General features: G+C 47.4%; 1 protein-coding gene and 1 pseudogene across 1 annotated transcript; one reads left to right on the forward strand and one right to left on the reverse strand.

The window, feature by feature from the left end:
- Positions 1 to 6,139: 6,139 nt before the first annotated feature.
- LOC136532395 (stromal 70 kDa heat shock-related protein, chloroplastic-like) lies at positions 6,140 to 13,624 on the forward strand (annotated as a pseudogene).
- A 5,556-nt stretch (positions 13,625 to 19,180) lies between these two features.
- Positions 19,181 to 19,855, reverse strand: LOC136537236 (3-ketoacyl-CoA synthase 20-like). The gene is made up of 2 exons (XM_066529277.1): positions 19,832 to 19,855; positions 19,181 to 19,735 (listed from the first exon to the last, which is right to left on the reverse strand). The coding sequence occupies exons 1-2, from the start codon at positions 19,853 to 19,855 to the stop codon at positions 19,181 to 19,183; spliced, it is 579 nt and encodes a 192-aa protein (XP_066385374.1).
- Positions 19,856 to 24,321: the final 4,466 nt, after the last annotated feature.

Below are 24,321 nucleotides of genomic sequence, written 5' to 3' on the forward strand. Positions count from 1 at the left end.
CTCCAACGCTGACATGTCATCTTCCTCATTGTCGGTGCCCTTGTCAACAGCATTCCAGAGCCGTCAGGCTCTGAGCTTGACTTTCATGGTCACCGACCACTCTCCATAGTTGGTGCGAGTCAGCGTCAGTCAGCTGGTGCCGCTAGTTAGTCGCTGAATTCTCACTCTTGGTAGTAGCAGAATTCTTACTCTCATCGAGAGAGGATGACACTAGGAGTTGGGACAAATTTCTGGTTTATTTCTCAATGCCATGTCAACCTGAGAGGTTGGGGATACATATTTATAGGCTGCTAGCCAGCCAAACATATGCCAAGATGCTGTCCTAGATGTTAGTCCTAGATGCTGTCCTAGATGCTAATATGCTGTCCTCTAGTCAAGGATGATGTCCTATGGGCAGCAAGACCACACCACCATGCTATTGTCTGCTGCTGTAGCCCCCCACAAAGACCATAGAGACTTATCCATCATCTCCCCCTAAGTCTTGTGCGTTGTCTTATGGGAAAGTTGAACCATCCCGATCCTGGAGCAGAGCTCAAGGAACTTGATCCTCTCAAGGGGCTTGGTGAGCAGGTCCGCAAGCTGGTCCTTGGTGTTGATGTAGCTCGTCTTGATGCCCCCTTCCTCCAAACAGCCTTGGATGAAGTGGTACCTCACCCGGATGTGCTTGCTGCATTCATGGAAGACGGGGTTCTTTGCCAGGGCCAGAGCGGACTTGTTGTCCTCCCTGAGCTCCACCGCTCTAGTGTCTCTGCCGAGGAGATCACCAAGCAGTCGAGCGAGCCAGAGCGCCTGAGTCGAAGCGATGGAGGCCGCTATGTACTCGGTCTCGTAGCTAGACAGGGCCACCACCTGCTGCTTGACCAACTGCCAGCTAACGAGGCACTTGCCGAGGAAGAAGAGGATCCCGCTCGTGCTCTTGCTGGTGTCGATGTCACCGGCGTGGTCGCTGTCGTTGTACCCAACGAAGTGTGCCGCCCCAGGGCACCTAGGGTAGTAGAGGCCGTGGTCGAGAGTCCTCGCAATGTAGCGGATGATCCTCTTCACAGCCTGCTGGTGCTCCGTCGTCGGTCGCTGCATGAACCGACTAACATAGCCGACGGAGAATGCCAAGTCCGGCCGTGTGTGGGCGAGGTAGCGAAGGCTCCCCACAAGACGCCGGTACTACGTAGCGTCCATCTCCTTCGTCGTGCTGTCACGGCTCAGCTTCATCCTCTCCTCCATTGGAGTGAGAGCTGGGTTGCAGTCGGTGAGCCCAGCTAGCTCAACGACATGCTTGGCATAGGCGGTCTGTCGAAGCGTGATCCCGGAGTCATCCTAGTGCACCTTGATTCCCAGGTAGAAGGAGAGAGGCCCTAGGTCACTCATCTGGAAGGTGGCCTTCATCTCTTCCTTGAATGCCGCCACTTCTGCATCCTTGGTGCCGGTGATCACCAAGTCATCGACGTAGACACCCACCAGTAGAGCATTACCTCCACTGCCCCGTCGGTAGATGGCCGCCTCATGCAGGCTTTGCTCGAAGCCCATCCCCTTTAGCGTGGAATCCAACTTGGCATTCCACGCCCTCGGTGCCTGCCGTAAGCCATAGAGGGTCTTGTGTAGGCGGAGCACCTTGCCCTCCTTGCCGGGGATCGCAAATCCCGGCGGCTGGTGCACGTAGACCTCCTCCTTCAAGTCGCCGTTAAGGAACACCGACTTGACATCCATGTGATGAACACGCCAGCCCTCCTGGACAGCTAGCGCAAGGAGGAGTCACACGGACTCCATCCGTGCCACAGGAGCAAAGGCGTCGTCGAAGTCGACCCCCTTCTACTGCACAAAACCTCGTGCCACCAAGCGAGCCTTGTGCTTGACGATGGCACTGGCTTCATCCCTCTTCAGCTTGTACACCCACTTAAGGGTGATCGCGCGGTGACCACGAGGAAGGTCCGCAAGCTCCCAGGTGCGGTTCTTCTCAACCGTATCCATCTCCAACTACATCATGGCACGCCATGCCGCATGTCTCTTGGCCTCTGCAAACAACCGAGGCTCGCTGTCGTCACACGCAAGGTTCAACTACGCCTCCAGGTCATGAGGCACCGGTCCCGGCACCGGCTGGTCGCCGAGAAGGTTCTCCATCGTACAGTACCGCAACGGCTCGCTGTCGTGGTACGCATCGACACGCTCCTCGTCGTGAGAGAGCGGAGTAGCGAGCTCAACCGGGCCATGCTCGACACGAGCTGGTGGTGGAGTAGACATGCCCGGAGTGGTGCCTGTCGGTACTGGAGTGCGTGGCGTTGCCGGTTGTGGTGGAGCCGGCGAAGAACTCATCGCAGCCGAGGTCCTGGCTGGAGAGCGTGGTGCTGTTGGAGTAGCAGGCGCCGGGGTTGGTGGAGGCTCGGGGACTGGGGTAGACGCGCTCGTCGAAGAAGAGCTACCTACTCCCTCAGCTCCCTCGAAGTGGACGTACTCGACAGTGAAGTTGTACATCGGAGCCGAGCCATCGTCCACCGCCTTGTCCCACGCCCATCCTCGCCCTTCGTTGAACACAACGTCGCGCGCCATGCGCACACGCTGTGTCTTGGGGTCGAGGATGCGGTAGGCCTTCGAGCCCTCCGCGTAGCCGATGAACACTTCCGGAGTGCTCCTGTCATCGAGCTTGCTGATGTGGCCAAGCTCCTTGGTGAACGCGAGGCAACCGAAGACCCATAAGTGGGAGACCGCTAGCTTGCGCCCATGCCAAGCCTCGTACGGCGTCCTACCGTCGAGCGCCTTGGTAGGCAAGTGGTTGAGGATGTAGACGGCCGTCACCACCGCCTCTCCCCGGAAGACAGCCAGCATCCCCCTCTGCTTGAGGAGGGCCCGAGCCATCCCCACAACCGTCTGGTTGTATCGCTCGACAACGCCATTCTGCTGCGGGCTATATGGCGTGGAGTAGTGGCGTCGAATGCCCTCGTCAGCGCAGTACGACGCGAATTCAGCCACCATAAATTCGCCACCGTTGTCGGTGCGCAGCACGCGCAGCTTATGGCCGCACTCTGCCTCCGCAGCAGCCTACGCGCGCCTGATGGCATCCGTAGCCTCTCCCTTGCTGCCGAGGACCATCACCCACATGTAGCGGGAGAGGTCGTCGACGAGCAGCAAGAAGTAGCGTCGTCCTCCCGGTGTGGCCGATGTCACCGGGCCACATAAGTCCCCGTGCACAAGCTCGAGCCTTTCCTTAGCTCGAAAGCTCGCCCGTTGGGGAAAGGGGAGTCGTCTCTGCTTCGTCAACGCACAGACATCGCAGAGCTGCTCCACATGGTCGAGACACGGCAGGCCTCGCACCATCTCCGTGGCACTGAGCCACTTCAAGGCCTCGAAGTGAAGGTGCCCGAAACGTTCATGCCACTGCCACGCCTCGTCGTCCCAATGAGCAGCGAGATAGAGGGGTTGTGCCACCTACACGTTGAGGACGTAGAGTCGATTTGCGCTTCTGGTTACCTTGGCAAGAAGGCGACGACGACGATCCCAAATCCTCATGACTCCATCCCCAACCACCACGCGCGAACCGTTCTCATCCAGCTGTCCCAAGCTGATGATAGAGTTCCTCAACACAGGGATGTAGTAGACTCTGGTGAGCAGCCTGTGCTCACTAGACACGGCGGTGAAGATGATGGAGCCGACGCCCTTGATCTCCACGCCGGAGGCATCCCCAAACTTGACGTAGCCTCGGACGCTAGAGTCAAGCTCGGTGAAGAACTCTCGTCGACCGGTCATGTGATGGGTGGTGCCGGTGTCGAGGCACCACTCGTCAGTCTTGTCGTTGCCGGAGCTGTCGTCGAGGAGGGCATGTGCTTTTGGCTCGTCAAGGTGGAGAAGAGCCGCTGTGGCCGGTGCCGCTGGAGGTAGCTTGATGCTTGCATGTGCCATGAACAGAGCCGGCTCCTCCTCCTCCGCCTTTATGACGTGGGCCTGGCCGCGTCGTGGCTGTCGACAGTCCTTGGCCCAATGGCCAAGCTGGCCGTAGTTGCGGCAGGCGTCGTCTCGTGCCGGCTTGTGCCTGCTGGCGGTGCCACCCTGGGCGCCTCCGCGGGCATCACCCTCGGCATGTCCTCGCGCCTCGGCCTAGGTGTCTCTGCGCGCCTTGCGTGGCTTGCCACGCTTGCGACCGCCTGTCGTGGAAGAAGGCTCCCCCTTCCTCCGATCACCTTGGCTGGCAAGCCACTGCTCCCGAGTGAGAAGGAGCTTCCCGCCAGTGTGATGGGCCTCAAGAGAGACTGTGGCTCATCGCTGTCGATGACCTTGAGGCGACCTATCGCCTCCTCGATCGACATCGTGGAGAGATCCATCAGGGACTCGATCGAGCGAGCCATCTGCTTGTACTTCTCGGGGACGCAGCGAAAGAGCTTCTCGACAGCCCTCTCCTCGCCGTAGGTGTCATCGCCGAACTGCACCATCTTCTGCAACAGAGTGTTGAGACGGAGAGCAAAGTCATCAACGTCCTCACCTGGCTTGAAGGCCAGGTTCTCCCACTCCTTGCGAAGTGCCTGCAGTGTGGACTTGCGGGCGTGGTCGCTGCCGATGTGTGCCGCAGCAATGGCGTCCCAAGCCTCCTTGGCAGTCCGCTTGTTGGTAAGCGAGAACTGCATCTCGGGCGGGACTACAGCGATGAGGGCATCCAGCGTCCGTCGATCTAGGTCGTAGTCGCCGTCGCCGTATCGGATTGCCTCCCACATGTGCCCCACCTGGAGCTTCACCCTCATCACCGCAGTCCACTCGACGTAGTTGGTCTTGGTGAGGGTAGGCCACCCACCGTCGAGACCGACGTCCCTGACAACAGCCTAGAGCCCGTGGTAACCATGGTACCGATCCGGGGAGAGAGAACCATGCTGCCTGTGAAGGCCGCGTTCTCCATCGACCCATCGATACTAATCCGGGGAGAGAGCCACGCTGCCTGTGAAGGCCGCGCTCTCCATCAACCCGTCCGCCACCGTTGCCGTGCGCGCCTTCTCCAGGAGCGCCGCCGGCGCGTCCGCGCCTGTCTGGGCTACCGCGCTCGTGGGTGTGCGCGGCTGCCCCAGGAGCGCCACCGCCGTGCGCGCCTCCTCTAGGAGCGCCGCCAACGTGTCCGCGCCTGTCTGGGCTGCCGCCACGCTTGTGGGCGTGCGCGGCTGCCCACTGCGCCACCTGCGCTCGCGCTGCCTCCCTCTCTAGTAGCTCGAGGTCTGCGTCGGCGTTGTCGTCAGTGGAAATGGAGCTGCCGATGCTGCCGCGCAGAGCCTCGACCTCCGCTGCCGTCGCACGCGCTGCATTCGCCACCGTCGCTGCTTCCGCCTCCGCTCTGGCTGCTGCCAGCTCCGCCGCTGCCAGCCTCGATGCCCTTGCCGCCGCCGCAGCGGTCTCTACCGCCGCTCGCTCGCGTTCCTCTGCCGCGGCAAGTTCGGCGTCCTGCCGTCGCCGCGGCAAGTTCGGCCTCCTGCCGTCGCCGCGTGCTCGAGGCGACCGAGGGCTGAGACTGCCCTGCGGACATGATGCGCTACCGGAGGGCTGCTGCGTGGGGAGAGGGCTGCTTCAGACGCGCGGGGGAGGAGTGAGCAGGAGCGGCCGGAGCTGCTGCTGCTCGTAGCTGGGGCTGTTGCGAGGCTGGGAAAGAAGATGAGCAAGAGATGCTCAGGCTACAGGATAATACGGCTCTGATACCAGTTGTTAGTCGCTGAATTCTCACTCTTGGTAGTAGCAGAATTCTTACTCTCGTCGAGAGAGGATGACACTAGGAGTTAGGACAATTTTCTGGTTTATTTCTCAATGTCATGTCAACCTAAGAGGTTGGGGATACATATTTATAGGCTGCTAGCCAACCAAGCATATACCAAGATGCTGTCCTAGATGCTAGTTCTAGATGCTGTCCTAGATGCTGTCCTAGATGTTAATATGTGTCCTCTAGTCAAGGATGCTGTCCTATGGGCAGCAAGACCACACCACCATGTTGTTGTCTGCTGCTGCAGCCCCCCACAAAGACCATAGAGACTTATCCATCACCACTGACCTCCCACACCGTGCGAACAACGACCTCCGGTCGTGGCTAGGCAGCCACAGCAGTGCCACTGTTGTCGTCTATTTTCGAACCGTTCATTATCGCTAGCAGTTAGTCCGGCGACGGCGCTTGTACAACTCCGATACCACTTGTTAGCCCACAGGATCACCGGCTCAGGTGAGTGGACCACTCACCAATCTTGCCGACCACGGCCGAGCACGACAGAGGTTGTCCGACCACACACACTATGGCTCGAGGTAGAAGAAGAGGGAGAACAGAGCATACACATACAGTATAGGCACCAGCATTGGCCGGAGCCCTGTATAGGAGATGGCAAATCTGAACTCTCTTTGTTGAGTTGCAATGGCAAACTATATATACAATTCTATCCATCTTGTCCTAGTATAGCTGCCCTACTGCAACAGTGACTAGATAACACAGCAGGACTGACTTCTGCGTCTGTCCCTGCATGTGGCTACAGTCCGGCAGGTGAGTCGTTCGACGCCTGCCTCTACAGCGGCTACAATACCACAGCAGGGGGGCAGTTCGGCGTCGTCTTCCCTTACTATGTGTTCACACAAGAAAATAGTAGATTATCAAACATTGACCACAGTCCGTGCTTACTTCAATGATTCACAAAGGACAGCAACCAAAGATGCTGGCCACATTGCTGGGCTGGAGGTTCTGCGTATTATAAATGAGCCCACCGCTGCATCGCTAGCATATGGTTTTGAAAAAAAAGAACAATGAAACAATTCTGGTTTTTGACCTTGGAGCTGGCACCTTTGACGTTTCAGGTATCTGTCCTGTTTGGTGTTTGTGAATACCTACTTCTCAGAGATTTTTAGACTTCAGACCAAGTTATTCCTGCGTGATTAGCTCTCCACAGCCATGTGTCTGTTCACATTTATCACATAATGTATAATTTTAGGTAGCTTTATAGAATGTTGCAGTGCATACCCTATAGGAGGTTTAACAGATAAACCTTTTGTCTGGAAAGATTTAGGCTACAATTTTTTTTAGTACCTATAGTTGTAATGTGACAGCAAGTTGGGAGCCATGTTATAGTATTATGTTATGCTCATATGTAGCCGTGTAGTCCCATTTGGAACATGGAAATCAAAACGGAATACTGTAGTCCCATTTGGAACTTGGAAGTCAAAACGGAATATTGGGTTTTATGAAAATGGTGGGGGTGGAGTCCGGTGGAGATGAAGAAGAAGAATAGTAATATGAGAGAGGTATGATCAGAAGGTTCATACAGAATTACATGAGAATCTTGGTGGACAAAAGAATCTCAAATAAAATCCTAAACAAATCCCTAGCAAACCCTAAAACTGAAAGGTGTCACGTATCATGAACCATATTATCATGTCCACATTTTTTTTGTTGTAATTCCCCTGGCTTGTTGAGAGATATTTTAAATGAAATTGTTGGTTCCTCTTGGATCATATATTTCCCTTATATTTTCAGTTCTTGAAGTTGGTGATGGTGTTTTTGAGGTGCTGTCTACATCGGGAGACACCTTGGTGGTGATGACTTTGACAAGGTTAGTCATTGGTTATGTTTTTTCAACAGTAAATGCATTTTTTTTTACTGCAATTCTAAAGGTTTCTTGATTTTTCTTTATCTTCCCCTCTCTCTTGGCACACAAAAATTCTTGCTTCCTTCGCATTGTAATCTCATATTGATGTTGACACAGTGTGTTCTTAATTTCTTGGTATTGTACATGTTATTTGTGTTAGTTCTTCTGGGAGCTCACAGTTAGCACTACCATCAGCACTTACCAATGCAGTGTGCCAATGTCTAAATTATGCACCAAATATTATGCTCTTTCTTTTCAATGAGGTTATATACACTAGTCATTATGATTTTTAGAATCCACTATTTGTAAAATATGTTAAAATTTGGTGGGGTCAAAGAGGTAAGCAACACTACATATTCTGGGATTGATAGCGCAACTGCTAATATACTTTGAACTGGATTTGGTAATTTTCCTTCCTGTAGAACTGTAATCATAAGTGGTACAGTAATCTTAAGTGGTTGCTGTGGATGTGATAACTCAAAGCTTCTGCAAAACGCATGTTTTTATAATGCCATATATGCTTTCAGAGAATTGTCGATTGGCTCGTGGGAAACTTCAAGAATGATGAGGGTAGACTTGCTAAAGGATAAGCAAGCTCTACAGCGACTGACAGAATCAGCTGAGAAGGCAAAGATGGAGCTGTCATCTTTGACCCAAACAAACGTAAGGTTCTTTTTTTTTCTCAGCATTAACATCCTTAAAGCGTGTTTTTTTTGCTTGCTCCGTTCTAATTTCTTATCTGTTTCTTCAGCTTGCCTTTTATTACAGCTACTGCAGATGAGACTGTCTCCAACAAAGGATGCGAACCCAAAATACGTTATGCATAGTTGCTTTGACTACCGAAAACAGCCTCTAACGGCTGACCCAAACGGACGAACCATTTTGCCTGCCCACCTAAGCGATACGCAAAAAAGCATGCCCTCTCCGCTCAGTACGCAAATCTCGGATGATGGTCTACCCAAGCACGCCTCCGCAACGCTGAGGTGACCCGCTCCCACACCGGCCGCGCCGCCGGCCCCGCTCGTCCGCGCTCGCTCGCGTCGGCACCGCACGAGGCTTTCACGAGAGTCTGCATAGACGCTTCGGTTCGTTCGCCTTGCTTCAACCAAAGATCCACCCCAACTCTCCTCCTCAGAAAGCTACGATCTTGGGGGCACATGAAGAGCCTGCAGTGCTTCAAGCAGAGCGGCGGCGGCAATGGCCGCGGGCCGGGGAGGCAGCTGGAGCGGCGGCTCTCGCTGGGCGAGTACAAGAAGGCGGTGTCGTGGTCCAAGTACCTTGTAGCGCCGCCGGGCGCCAGGATCCGGGGCGGCGGCGAGGAGCTGTGGAGCGCCGACCTGTCCAAGCTGGAGATCCGGGGCAAGTTTGCGTCAGGCCGGCACAGCCGCGTCTACTCCAGCAGGTACGCCGGCCGCGAGGTGGCCATCAAGATGGTCAGCTAGCCCGAGGAGGACGCCGCGCTCGCCGCTGAGCTCCATGGCGGGCAGCGCCGCGGCGGATGGCGGTGGTGCTGCCGGCTCCGCGGCGGCCGGCACGGGTGGATTCCGGCTCCGCGGCGGCCGGCGCAGGAGCCTGGACGCAGGGCCGCAGCGAGATGGACGGCGCGAACCTGCTGGGATGGCGGCGTGGATAGGGTCGAGGAGTGAGGCTCAGATATTTTCGTGGATGGGATTTGGGGCTCCTCTGTTGGAGAGACGAAGTTACGGGACGTAACCTTTTTTTACTGTACATTACCCAAATCATGAAATAGGTCTCGTGTATGGGTTACGCTGTTGGAGTCAGTCTGACCCCAAGCATATTGAGACTACTCTTACCAGGGCTAAATTTGAAGAGCTATGCTCAAATCTCCTTGACAGGTACATAATTATGGCCCATGATAGCATAGTCGGATCAAAGATTATAGATGTACATAATTTTGCATGCTTCTGACAGCTACTAGCATGTGGTTAAATATGGTCCGATTGGATTGAAGATAGAACTTGTTGCTGATATATATTTTTTGTCAAACTGTCATTCAGGCTGAGGACCCCTGTGGACAATGCCCTTAGAGATGCAAAGTTGCAATTCAAAGATACTGATGAAGTTATTCTTGTTGGTGGCTCAACTAGAATACCAGCCGTTCAAGAGCTTGTCAAGAAAATGACAGGAAAGGACCCCAATGTGACAGTCAACCCTGATGAGGTTCTTGCACTTGGAGCAGCTGTGCAGGTCAGTTCACAAGCAACTCTTGTTACAGTTATTCTTGAGATTTATCCCAACTGTCCTGTCAGTCTGTACTAGCATGGTTTATATTGGTGTCTGTCTGGATGGTGTTTTGCTCACTTTGCAGTGTCTCTTGTTTATTTCCCCAGAAGTTACATATATGCATTTGTGTCGAGTAATTGGCCTGTGGTATATTGTTGGAATTAGATGCTGTGCCTTTTCAGTATCAACATAGTAACTTTGAATTAAGCTCTGGATGCATGTATGCTTTGAATTCATACCTTTTCAGAACCACTCCAATTATGTTCAGGATGCATGTACCCTTTGGATTCGTATTTTTTAGTGAAAGAGCTCTGAACATTGCTCACTTGCAAAATCCGGGAATATTTGTTATAGTGTTTTGTTCTGTATGTTCATCTATTTCTTTTTTTTATGATTAAAAAAACCATCTGCTTTGCGCAGATAGTGCTGTTAAATTCGGAGTGCCACAGTATATATGGTTTGCTGTAGTTTACCTTTCTTATTGCAAACATTCCAGTGCCATTACTGATGCATATGGTTTTATATATGAATTCAGCATACCAGAGGAGTCTCAGAACAGATAGACCTTTTAGAGGGAAAACTTCAACAAGCTGTGAATGAAAATGCAAAGTTTAAGGTGAAGCAGACTGAAAATTGGAAACTATTCCAGCTCTTATTGCTATCACTAAAAAAGTAATTAGCCTGTGGTTTATTATTGGAATTGGATGCTGTGCCTTTTCAGTATCAACATAGTAACTTTGAATTAAGCTCTGGATGCTGTGCCTTTTCAGTATCAACATAGTAACTTTGAGTGTTCCTTTATGTTTCAGAGCACAATGATTTCTAGAACAAAGGGACCACAAACTTCTTACATGTTGAATACAAACTGGTCATTCCCTAGAACGTTTCATGGAACTACTCAGTTGGATTTTGGAAAGAAGAGGAAGGTAGATAGTTACAAGTGAACACTTTTTTGAATTTATTTTGTATTTATGAGATAAGCTAATTTATGTGTTTGTTTCAAATTTCAGAGATCTGGGGACTCACAGAAATTTCCTGGAAATACTGCAAGGGTTATTCTAAATCCAGAAGACTTGACTGCGAGCAAACGTAGCTATCTCAATGCAATAAGAAAAATTCAAGAATGGTGTAAGTCAAATAGTACACCAACTGATTTGTCAAGCTATTTGGGGCCTGTGGCTGAAGTGTATATAACTCCAGAAAATGGGACTTTTCACTTGACATTTGTTTATAAAGAACATGAAATAACGTTCTTTATTTATGGAAGAAATTTATACATCAAAGGTTGGCAGGTTGGAAAGGCTGAAATTTTTTAGATAAGAGAGGAGGACTCATCCAACCGTTTCATTCAAGACCCAAGATGCATTCTTATGAAAATGGGGGTAAACTACAATCATCTGTGCAAAGATGGCATGGTAGGAAATGTGAGGATAGGTTTTAAAGCAATGACAGATAGTTTTGAGGTGCTGCACAAATCAAAAAGTCTATCTGATGATGTTATGGAAGCGTTGGCTTGTTTTGCTGTCAATAGGCCTGAAGCAGTTCGCTTCAAGTGGGTTTTGGAGGATATTTTGGAATCCTTTGAGGGCTCTTTAAATTTGGACAGCAAAAGAGCTCTATCAACCTATGTTTGGAGTTATTCATATTACTCAAGTGAATATTTAAGATGTGCTGATTGTATAGCAAATGGAAAACCAGTGCCAAAGATTACAAATAGATCGCCAGGAAACATAAAAGACCTTCATGAACTCAGAAGCCTGATCAGAGTTCCATTAAGAACTGCTCGTAAGAAGTTTTCTAAGAAAGATAAATCAAAGAAAGGGTCACCCGAGCCTTCTGCTGTTTGGTCGCCACCCTATGCTGATGGCAATGATTGGCTTCTTAAGGAAGAAGAGCAAGAGGGAAATAAGACAAATTTAGAAGAGGAGGCAGAATTGGAAGAGCTGAAGCGAGACGAGACAGAACCAAAGCAAAAGGCTGAAGTGCAATTGGAAGACTAGGAAGCAGTTGAGACAGAAGTTAAAGATCAGCCAGATCTGGAAGATAACACAGGCAGGTCCATCATGACAAGGCATTTTGCTGAGTTGAATGCAGGATGTATGTCCTTTGAAAATGGCAGAACTCAAGGTCTCGTGGGTTTTGGTGAACATGACAGCATTGGAATTCGATGCCCAGGTCGGCTGAATACTTCAGATATGATGAAAGTTAGGGGAGTTCAGATCAATAATCTCGCTGGATTTAGTGGGCACCGAAGGTGGCCGAGGATTGCAAGATTTTTGAGGTGGTTTATAAGATAGAAACCAGGTAAGCATGTGCGCTTATATTTGAACTGCATCGTGAGTTACGCATAGGCCACATGGAAAGAACTTCACTAAGAGTTATGCATTTTCAAAGCTCCTGTGATAAGCTGTGGAGACAGCTTTTAGATCACAAATATCAGACTTGTAGTCCTAACATTTTCCAGGCTAAAGGTCCTCTGAATTTTTCAGAGGTTTCATGTGGGCTATTCAAGCAGCAAAGATGGGTTACATTTGGAAAATTGGTAATGGTAGAAATGTGTGCTTTTGGGAAGATAACTGGTTGGGCTCTTCTAGCCTGGCCATCCAATATTGGGAATTATATAGGATAGTTAGTGAGAAAAATAAAACTATTGCCGAGCTGTGGGATGGGGTGAATTTGAAATGTACTTTCAGGAGATTAGTAGATGATAGGTTGTTTCTTATGTGGGAAGAAGTTTTTCAGTTAGCTACAACTATTTCCTTTGAGGACAGCGATGATGCTTTAATCTGGAAGTTTAACTCTAATGGATTATATTCTACAGAGTCTTTATATAAAGTAGTTAATTTCTTCTGTTTGGGATATCAAAGTCCCTCCTATTTTCTTTGGCTGCTGACGAAAAATAAGCTGTTAACTAGAGACAACTTAGGTAAAAGAAGAAAGGTAGAAAATGATCTCTGCCTGTTTTGTGATGAGAAAGAATCAGTACAACATCTTTTCTTTGACTGTGTGGTAGCTAAGCAGTTGTGGTGTTGTCTTTCTAAAGTGTTTCAAGTCCAGTTAGGTGGATCACTGGACTCTATAGGGATATTTTGGTTAAGTAATAGACAAAATGGATATGATATCTTCTGCTCCGTTTTGGTCTATTTGGAAACTGATAAGTGATGTTTGTTTTCAGAGATGCAACTGGAAGGGGATGGATATCCTCCTTCACAAAGTGGTGTCTTTTTTTTTTGAAACAAAGGCAGGAGCTCTGCCGCTCAATTAAGACAAAAGAATTTATGTACAAGTGGTGTCTATGGCACAAAACTGGTTGATTCTCTGCAGGGAAGACAAGAGAGCTTCTTTGCAAGTCAAGATTGGGGAGATCAAGGTCTTAGCTTGGTGCTGTGGCTACCTGATTTGAATGGTTGGTGAAGATCATCGGAGGCAAGCTTTTCTGCAGGGGATGATGACAGCGATACTGGTGTGGATGAAGATGTTTTGGTGGACCTGAAGAGTTTCTTCATCCCGATGGTTCAGCAGTATCGTCAAGTTTTTTTGATATGTTTTAGCTACGTTCTTTTCTTTGCGTCTGTTGGTCAGTCCTTTCTAGGAGTTGTTGGTTCTGAAGTCTGGTGGTTTATTGGTACTGAGTGCTTAACTGCTGGAGGTGGTATGCCATCCCTATGTGCTGTAAACGGTTCAAACCGTCTTTTACTTTAATGCTAAAAGACTGGGGCCGTTGGCCCTAAAACTCTTAAAAAAAAACCTCTCTCCACTCAATCCTTGCCCCAGACTTGACTGCCCCATCTCATCCTGGAGCTCATGCCATGCAGGAATCAGAGAAATGAGGCATGCGGGAGCACTACCGAGTGCTGTGGTGAAACCATATCTTATTATCAGGCCAAAAACTTTCAACGGAGGAGACCACCGTGAAGAAACAAAAACTCTGCATACCTGCTTCAATAAAAGAAATTGAATTCCCATGTTATTCATGTCCTACGGTGATGACTGATATTCTGAGCCGTCTGCAGACAAACCATAAAGTGAAGTCTGAGATTTGTTCGGTAATTCTGTATTCCATCGCGTCAGTAAATCCTGTTATAATTCAGTACTCCTTTGTAATTCTCATTTTTCTTTCGCTACCCCTTTATTTTGTTGTATATAAAATCCTTGGTTGTCAACCGAAGCTTTAACAATTTCAAATTACCTTAATATAATAGGTATCTGATAAAAAATCAGTCTCAAATCTCTTGTCAGTTATACACATCTTGCCAATTCAGTAAGCTCTAACTAACTTTTTGACAAGGATTGAAACACGCTGTCAAGCCTTTCTTCCTGCCTCCATTAACTCCTGCAAGCATAGCATTGTCAGCTGTGCTTCTCTGTCCAGATCAACCCATAAATTGCAAAGTAGCATTTGCCCTGTTCACTTGGCTGATAAATCATGGCTGAAAGTACTGTTGACTGATTTGTTGTGAGATAAAAATATTGTTTGTTGGCTAAAAAAGTATGGCTTATAAGCCAAGCGAACAAGACGAAATAGTGCTTCTGTGTCCAGATGAACCCCAAATTTGGTCCATTGCAATGGAGTCCGATTCCTCCCCGCAACATTCAGATCCATCCAACCAAAGGGTGCATGTTCAGCGCACCCAAAGCTTCGGAGCGCTATCCTATATAAAAAGTAAAAACTCTTTTTACGGAGGCACAGTGTGAATCCTTGACGTGGTCGGGTGGACCTCTTGATCCTCGTCCTCGGTTCTCTCGGCGCGGTTACGGCCTTACAGGCGTCAGGCGCCATGCACGTGAACTGATGTGACTGAAATCGTTGAAGCGCCGGCTGGTCGGCCATGCATGGGACAAAGTACGAGGAGCAAGCAAGAGCTACCCGGTTGCCGGATCGCAGGCCGGCCTGCTCCTGTGGACAAAGAAAAGCCACGGCGTGCGTCACATTGCCACATTTACTGTTTCCCAATTGGCGGAAGACGAGAAAGTTGGACGTGCTGGAGCACCGGCGGCAGTGATACGGTGCTCCTCCTACACAGTGCTTGTAGCGCTACAAGTCTACAACATTTTCTAAATTATGCATTTATTTAAGTTCTATTACAAAACAAGATTTTACATAAGTATAATTCAACATAAAAATCTTTATATATGCGGCCCCGCATGTTAGACACATTAGTTATTGGCTTGCTCACAAGACTAAACACATTATTTCGTCAAATTGGTTCCGTCGAAGTTTTGGCAAGGCTAAAATTTGGCTTGGCGGAACCAGGATTTATATCCTAGCATTACATGACTCCTAGTTTTCTGAAAGCGGAGCAAAATCTAGTAGATAAAGTAAGGCAATTACACCTAGAATTTACAGAAAAATAAAACAATAAAGAGTGAATGAAATTACAACAATCGACAACCAGATCTAATCAAATATGCGACCTCCTCACGTGTAGCAACAATTCCACCATCAGCTTTACATGTGCAGCAGAGAGAAAATCTTGCAAAAACTAAGTAAATACTCATTTGAATAAAAGAGATACAAATGAAATGAAAGATAGAATAATCAACATTAATGGAAAATACATTGTTATGGTCACGCTGATGTTCAAGTTCACGTGATGAGCTCCATGTACATTTGATATTTTTCAAAATCATACAGTTACAACTTGCAAAAGCTACCATACTGACAAAACTGATATGTCAATTACTAAAATTATTTACTTATGTACACAAAGAATTAGAGATCAAAAGTACTGAAAAACTAACATGCCGAGATAACTCCTTCCATTTTTTCTGAACCTACTCACTTGAATACTTGTTCTAGCTACTAATCAAGAAAACCGGGTTGATGTACTGCTGACAGACAGAGAATAGTGAAACTGAGTATAGGCAATTTAATAGTAATAAAGTAGAATCTGTACTGACAAAAATATTGAAACACTGAGACTCAAAAAACATAATAGAGTATTTACTATTGCATGAAAGTGACCTTCACAATTTTAAGCATCCTGATGCACCATCCCAACTGCATCACAGTACTCTAAATATTTTACTTCTATTTAGTTACTGAACAGAGCTTTTGAAAGCTGAACCAAACTGTAAGTACAAAACACAAAAAAAAAACTGCTAGGCAGAGGTTCAAAGCTCTTAGCTGCAGTTAGTCACGGCCAAGGGAAAAGAAACCAGCTGCAACCAAATCAAAGGATTTGACTAATATTGTTGTTCTTCTTACCTAAAAGACGGGAAGCAGCTAACATGCCCATGAAACCGCTACACCCCAACATAGAAAATAAGAATGAACTCAAAACTTATTAACTGAAACTAATAGCAGCATTTACCTTGCCTGAACTAATAGGAACATTAACCGTAGCATGAAAGGGATATCAAATGTTTCTCTATAGAGTCAATCTTACAAAAAAAAGAATCAGTGTACAACTCTAAGTAGGAATCAACTCTAAGTTATCGTTATCCTCGTCACCTGCTTTTTTGTTGTGTTGGTTCCCCTCATCACCTGTTTTTTTTATTGTGTTGGTTCCCACTCATGTGTGTGTATAAATATCTATCTTAGTACACAAAGAACATACATTGTAGAAAGAACAGAAATTTTTGCTCAAAATCAGGAATGCAGACTGCCATAAAGTGTTGTCGCCTAACTGTGGGCAGCATGCTAAGCTGTAAAATAGAAATAAGAAGAGAACCTGTTAGTTTGAAGGAATCACAAATATGAATGTTTTTTATGTTAAACATGTACAACATTTAGCATTAGGTCATGTTTATGAACACTACAATAGATGGAGAGGAACTTTTTATCTAGATTCATAGTTTAAACCAACACGCCTGTGCATAGTCATTGTTGGGACCATAGTGAAGCATTGAAACGGTCCAATTGGAATAGACTGCTTCTCAAGAAGATGAAAGCTGATTGCTTGATGATCCAATTTTTCATTCACAGCAGCATCATGTAAGCAAGTGTTTTTATTGCAGATTTAGTTAATTTGGAGGAACAACAAAACAAGCTAATAATCTAAGCATGTAGAAAAAATCTCCAAGCAGGGTTTCTACCATGACATGCAGTAATGACAATAGCTTAATCTATATTGGCCTTGCCGTTGTAAAGGAACAACCAATCTTCAAATGAACTACAACCAATTCATCGGTAGTTGTGAGTTTTAAACATTTGGTACTAAACGATATGCATTATTGGTAGCTAAAAAAATATGCTGATTATATATGAATTCTAATAGTATTTGCAGGTAGGAAAAAATATACCAGACCAGCGTGGCAAGGCAACAGGTAGTTTCTTCGACTTTGTCCGCAGTGCCAATCCTACAAAAAGATTTGCTACGAACTCACTCTAATACTATGAATTTTGACTCTGAGGAAAACTCTGTCCACTGCAAAACTGTACAAACGGCAAAGCTCTATTCTCAATATTGAACAGGTATGAAATCAAACTTGAACCCACCACAATAAATACAAATCACAGATGAAACCATGAACTAACCAATTTGAGACAATATGATAGGAATGAACCTGAAAATATGTGCTGAATATTTTTTACCTGTGCTGCCCAGGCACTTGATGAACCTGAAAATATGAACACGACGACATTGACCTTCATTAACATAACGAACTGGTTTGTACGAAAAGAACTATAGAAATAATGTTTGTGGTCCAATAATAAAAAGCTATGTTATGGAGACAATCATAGATAAGAGTCCCAACTTTTTAAGCAAATGCAGTAGACTAAATAGCTGATCGATTGGTGTTGAATCTTGTTTTGTGTGTAGGACCAGTAATTATTGAAATTGCCTGGGCTTGAAATTGCTTCTCATTCTCATAGTATGAAATGTACTTAGACTCAGATATTTTAGAATTGTAGATGGTACCATATATTCAAAGAACCACTGTATATACATATACCTTGTTTGAGCAGAGTAGCTAAAATGTAAAGGAGAGCTTATAGTCTGAGTTAGATGAAGCGTACACTTAAAACAAAGGAAGGAAAATACATCTCTTTAAGGAGCCTAACTGAAATCTAAAAGAAATATGAGCCTAGCTAAAATCTGAAAGAAATATGTAGAAATAATAACATTGTGTAACACATAACTAGAAATAACATTGTGAATAAGGAAAAGGAAACAAATAATAACAGAAGGAGGAGGGATGTAAGAAAGATACCTACACATAAAGGATTCATATTGGGGAGAATTATTTATTTGGCACCGAAACAAATCAGTGTTTCGTATTTGACACTCGAAAATTTGAACTTTCCTATTTGGCATCAAGTTAAAATTTTCTTTCTTAAATGGCACTGCCGTCCATTTTCATTGGTCATCCGTTAGTTAACTGGCTTGACCGTGTCAGTTTTTTCTTCCTATGTCTAACGTACCCCTCTGTTACGTAGAGAAGACTGCCCAGATCCCGCGACCTCCTTCCCTTTCTTCCCCGGCTCTGTTGTGTCACTGTGCAAGACTGCCCTGCCTCCAGGGCCAGAGCGCGAGCAGGTCACCCCACGGGAGGCCGCCCCTGTTCCCCTTCTCCTCTCCTGTTCGTTGTCTCGATCTGGTGCCTTCTCCAACTCCGGTGCTCTCTCCCCATACGACATGCGAACGCGCGGACATCGGACGCCGCCGAGGAGCACAACCTCCGCGCCTGGAGGCCCAGGCAAGCGCGCCTCCTCCCCGACGGCGTGCGGGCCGCAACCGTCCTTGGCTTTCGCGACCGCGCCGCGACCTCCGCGCCTGGAGGCCCAGGCAAGCGCGACTCCTGCCCACCGGCGTGCAGGCCGCACCCGCCCTCGGCCTTCGTGGCTGCGGCCTGGCCGTCGCGCCTTCTCCCCGACCCGGTCCTCCTCGGCTCTGACCGCCTTTGCCCGTGCGCCGGCAGATGATGTGATCTGGGGAGGGCCACGGGCGTCGAAGAGAGGGGGCCGCTGCCGCACCTACCCACTGCGACCTTGTGGCACACCTCGACTTCGGCCTACTTCGCCCCGTGCGCCGGTGAAGGCTGTGTGGGCGAAATCACCGGTCGTCAAAGAGATGGGCCTGCCTCCGCGCTGAAGCACCGCCCAGATCGATGCCCACTCTGTTGTGTGCCTGTTCGTCGCCCTCTTAAGCTACGAGGTGGATGGTGGGTGGCGTAAGTACCGATATGAGGGAAGGGAAACCTGCTGGTGGCGCCGCCGTTGCTTTTGGATTAGGAGAACTCGACGAGCAAAGGTATAACCGCGAGCGAGAGGGAGAGCAGCACGGTAGCACCGGCGGTATCTCGGTAGCTCACTCGCGCGCTTGCTCGGCAGCAGCGTGGCGGCCTGCTCGCGCGTGCTCGCCGGCCATGGTGCGGCTGCCTTCTCGGCCATGGCAGTCGAGCGGGCAGGTGCCTCAGCTGCTGGGGAGCCTGCTGTTACTGGTCATCGACAAGTCCGGGATGTACGTACGGACGCTGCGGGAGCGGAGGACACGACGGAGCACGAGGGACCTGAGGAACTTGAGCTGCTCCGACAGCGGGAGCACCAGTGGGCCTAGGGTGGTGATGTTCGTCTTGAGCGCGTCCCCGGCGACGGCCATGAGCTTGCGCGCTAGCGACACGCCGACGTGGCCCGTGCCGTCCTCGCGCTGGTACACGCAGCCGTAGCACTCGTCCGCGGCGCCTTTGTGGGTGCGCACCGTGTGCAGCAGCCGGTACTTGAGGCGCCCGGCGTCGGCGCGGCGGTTGGACAGCAGCGCGGCGGCGCCGCCCATGCGGAAGATGCAGTTGGACAGCAGCATCGAGCGGTCGTTGCCGAAGTACCAATTGAGCGTGATGTTCTCGGTGCTCACCACGACGGCGTAGCACCCCGGGGTTCGCCTGCAGCATCTCAATCCGCTAATTAGTTGATGGGTACACACGTACGAAAACTGCTGGTGGCTGCAGTTGACGATGAGCACGCGTGGGGCCTACACGTCAGAGACTAGGATGAGGGAAGTAGTTGAGGCCAATATCGTCCATACGAAAATACTTGAACTTCCCTATTTGGCACCATACAAAAATACTTGAACTTCCCTATTTGGCACCATGGGTTTCTGCTGCAAACAAGGGTATTTATGTCTTTTTGCCGGTCACTTGACACCGTTACTACCCTAAATGGACGGCAGTGCCATTTACGAAAGGAAATTTCAACTTGATGCCAGATAAGAAAGTTCAAATTTTCGAGTGCCAAATACGAAATACTGGTTTGTTTTAGTGCCAAATAAATAATTCTCTCTTCATATTGTGCCTACACGGCACATCACAATTTATCTACATGTGAGCTGCATACACAATAATAAATAGGCAGAATAAGTTAAATTGTTAAGTAAACAAACATACCTCTCAAATAGTCGAGGAATCACGAATCCAACCTAAATAAAATAGGTTGAAATAGTAATCGAATCAAATCCAACCTACATAAAACAGGTAATCAACCTAAACAAATCAGGTACAAAAAATGGCTGCTAGGGATTCACTGAACAACACAGCACAACGCACCCATCCAATCGAAGATCCCATAGCCAAAAACAACATTTAGGGTGACGTGGATGTGTGTTTCTGCGAGGATCTGTACGGTAAAAAGAGACAATGTATCTTCACCTAGTTCGCGTCGCAGGCCTCCCATGTAAAAAAGTAGCACAACTCAATTGTACAAATTAACAAATCAAGACATACCTAGGGTTTCCTGTAGCACAACAGGACACGCGGATAAGTGGGAGGAGGAGGCGGCGCTAGGAAGCAGCGACGCCGGCGGGATGGAGATGGGAGAGGCGCCGCCAGAAAGCAGCCACGTCGGCGGGATGGAGGTGGGAGAGGCGCGGCTCTCGCTCGCGTGCAGTGGCGGCCGTTGCCGTGACCGCGGTGGGAGAGGTAGCGAGCAAAGAGATAGGGAGAGAGAGGAGGAGGGCATGCCGTGGGAGAAGGGAGGAAGAGGACGGCGTGGGGAGGAAGAGGATGACGTCGCCACACCGGCCTACGCGGTCGGTGCCGTTGCCCGTGACCGCTTCCGTGGTGAGAGACGGACCGGGAGAGGGAAGAAGAGTAAAGAATAATCTGGATAGAGAAGTAGAAGCCGTGTATATATTTATTTAATCGGATTCGGATCAGAAGCTAGAAGAAGCGGAAGAGAAGCCGAAGATAAGATGAGAAGCAGGACGAGAAGCAACTTCGCTGGGAAGCCGCTTCAACAAATCTAGACCGTCCAATCGAAAATCCAATGGTCGAAAATATTTTGGGCGACGTGGATGGTGCTCCTGCTCGAGGAGCACCATTGAATCGAGATGCAGCGGTAGATTGGTTTGATGTAGTTGATCAATTAGACATTTAGGTACCAACATAGTTTAGAAAATATGAGCACCGGGATCAACATTTAGGTACGAACATAGAGTAGAAAATATGAGCACCAAGATCAATTAGAGAGGCACAAGGCACAACGTGTGTTTAATCTATTTTAGAGATCGAACTGCCACAATAAATGAACAAAATATTATAAATAGGAAGAACCCCTTGTTTAATAGGCGTAGTAGTCTTGTTATATTAAAAAAAATAATTTGAAACTCTCGACTATCAATCATATGCCAAATTAAAAAAACATAAATGTAATACCATTGATCAAAAGCGTATGGAAGTCATAGAGCATACCAGAGCACCATATCTTAGCCGAATGAAAAATAATTTATCCCAACTACATAAAACCTGCAAAGAAAGTAATAATTAAGCATTGTAGGTTGCGCATATGAATGGATCTATAAAATTCTTTACCACTCCATCTTACGACCAAACCTAAAAGAGGGCAAGAGCAAAACAATGCTAAATTTACCATGGAACTCCCTCTTAGTAACCCTAGAACAAACATGTCTACGTCATATCTAAAGCTGGGCTCAAATCCTAACATTAGAAGCGGCAAGAGCACATCTAAAGCTGAGCCCAAATCCTAACCCTAGAAGAGGTAAGAAAGCACAATTTCTAAACATCAGGGAACTCCTCTTGGTAACCCTAGAACGAACATATCATACCTAAAATTGGCTCAAAAATCCTAACCCTACAAGAGGTACGAATCAAAGAGTAGAGAATCGCAAATATCGAACTGTAGGGAAGGTGTGACAGAACCGCCCAATTTATACAAGATCAAGTACGGTTGTCCCCGCTAACACGTTGACACATCCATACTTTCACTCATATAAACCCGGTAGTCCGCCGAGTGTCCCGAAAGACCTCGGTAAATCAACATCATAACCAAGATCGCGTGATTAAGCAAATACACATCACATACATCGGGTTGCAGCGGAAATAATATTACAAAGGGGTTAACAAATAATAGTACAAGTTTGGGTTTCAAAATCGCTTAGTGAAAACAACATAGCTTTCAAATGATTACATTAATATAAGTTCCAAATATATTGCTAGCATAGTGACATCATCCGACAAAAGCATATAGATGAGAAGTAAGTATAGAATCACCGAGCCCACCGGTGGTTAGCCACCATCATCAACAGGTCGAGAACATCACCTGCAACAAGGTGGGATAAACCCTGAGTACTCGAATGTACTCAGGCAGACTTACCCGTCGGAAACCAAAACAAATGACACCAAGGATCATGCAAGGCTTTCTTTAGTGGGCTAGCTGATTTGTTTGCGAAAAGCATAAGCTATCATGAAGAAACCATTTTAAGTACTTTGCATCATCTTTATTATGGCCTATCCATCTAGGTAAGCACCTGTACTATAGCAATCACTTGATTAACCAATAACATCCAGTTACCAATTTAGATTTAGCATATCTCATACCATCCAGATAACCATTATTGTTCCATAATAATTACTACGATGCAGTAACTCGAGTCAAGTGCTCACTATCCAGGAGCGATGGCGATTCGAATCGATTCCTAACCAGCTGGTGATTTATTCCTTACACAAACCTCACTCACCCGCTAAAGTGAGATATTGATCACCGAGTCAACTTTCCAGGAATCTCGAGTTTGCCAGGAACCACATGTACCCGGGGGCCGACCGACTGCACTTTGGCCTTATCATCCCGCCCCCGTGTCCTACCACACCTGCTCCGGCATAGTGCGTTGCGGGCAATCTGCTCGGCCCGAAAAATCTCCCAGCTTCGCGGTCGGAAGGTACTTTATCCGGCCAGCTAAATGTAAGGCATGCGTTCAACATGACTCGAAGCCCAACAACGGTCGGTCCTTAATCGACACAGACAGAAACTAACAGCACCCCAGAACCCTGTCTGGTTGCCTCCAACTTTTCCCGTCCGGTCTCCAATTATCCATCACACATGGTTAATTCCAGGATATCATTCTTTCCATAGCTAAATTCTTCCAGTAACCACCTATAATGTAGGTGACCGGATATCACCGATCGCTACCGGTCTAAGCAAGGCTAAGCAGTTATTCAATCCTGGCCTAACAGGATAAAAAAGGTAATAAGGTAGGCAAGGATAGTAATAAATGCATCAACGGTTTCAATCAACTCCTACAACTTAATGCAACAATATATAACTCATATATAGAAAGAATTGCTTTTATAAATTAGGAGACTTATAATGCTCCAGGGCTTGCCTGGGATCCGCCACAAGTCAGTTCAGTTAGCTTGCACCGTCCTGGTGACATCACAGGTCCTAACACTTGCTTAGTCCTTCCATCTTCGGGATAGATCCATCGAACACCGTCTTCGGGTTTGGCTCCAACATCACGTCCTTCACGTGGTTCATCTAGCGTACCTAGATGAGATGCAATATGCAAGTGTATGAATATGAAGAATAGTACCATGAGATGCATCACAAAATAGCAAGCAAGGACAAGCATAGTTTACACTCACACTTAAGTACTTTGCGATGCTTAACTTAACCATCACACAATCTATCATGCTAAGATGGCAAAGAAGACGACAACACCAAGCATGACACAAGTTTTCCCAAGATCTCATGTGCTCTAACTCAGTCATCACTCAAGGCATAAGTCACACTTAACAATATACAAGCAAACACTATAATTGGAATCTGCCAATTTCTGGACATGCAAACAGCAGCTACAAGATTTAGCTATAACTGGAGTTACACAAATCCAAATGACTTGCAAGAAGACATTCTGGAAATCTTATGAAATTGTCTACAATTCATATTTAAACCTATCAGCATGATTCCAAAGTTAACCAGGTTAAACAGGCACATTTATCAAAGCTGGTCCAGCAATTCCAGAAAGCTACAATTTCTGAAGACCAACTTAGAACAGTCATAACTCACAAACTACTTGGCCACATGCCATGAAAATTTAACACAAGCTAGTTAGGTGAGTTATCTACAACTTTCTTATTATCATCTTAAGATGATTCTACAGTTAGAAGGGTCAATTAATCCAATAATTGCATCTCTATCCAAAACATAGACAGAAACTGACATGCCACTTTAAACAGCTATAAATGGAGTTATACATATCCAATAAATGTGGTTCTAGATTTTTTTAGAAAGCTTATCAAATTCTAAACAACTTTGTTGTAAACACCT

The sequence above is a fragment of the Miscanthus floridulus genome, chromosome 2 (genome assembly GCF_019320115.1).
Source record: "Miscanthus floridulus cultivar M001 chromosome 2, ASM1932011v1, whole genome shotgun sequence".
Classification (NCBI taxonomy): domain Eukaryota; kingdom Viridiplantae; phylum Streptophyta; class Magnoliopsida; order Poales; family Poaceae; genus Miscanthus; species Miscanthus floridulus.

Excerpts from the sequence above, each read along its gene's own strand:
- LOC136537236 (XM_066529277.1), bottom strand. The coding sequence starts at position 19,855 with ATGGTGCCAAATAGGGAAGTTCAA. Across the intron at positions 19,736-19,831 it reads TGCCAAATAGGGAAGTTCAA|GCCCCACGCGTGCTCATCGT; the intron begins GTATTTTTGTAT and ends TCTGACGTGTAG.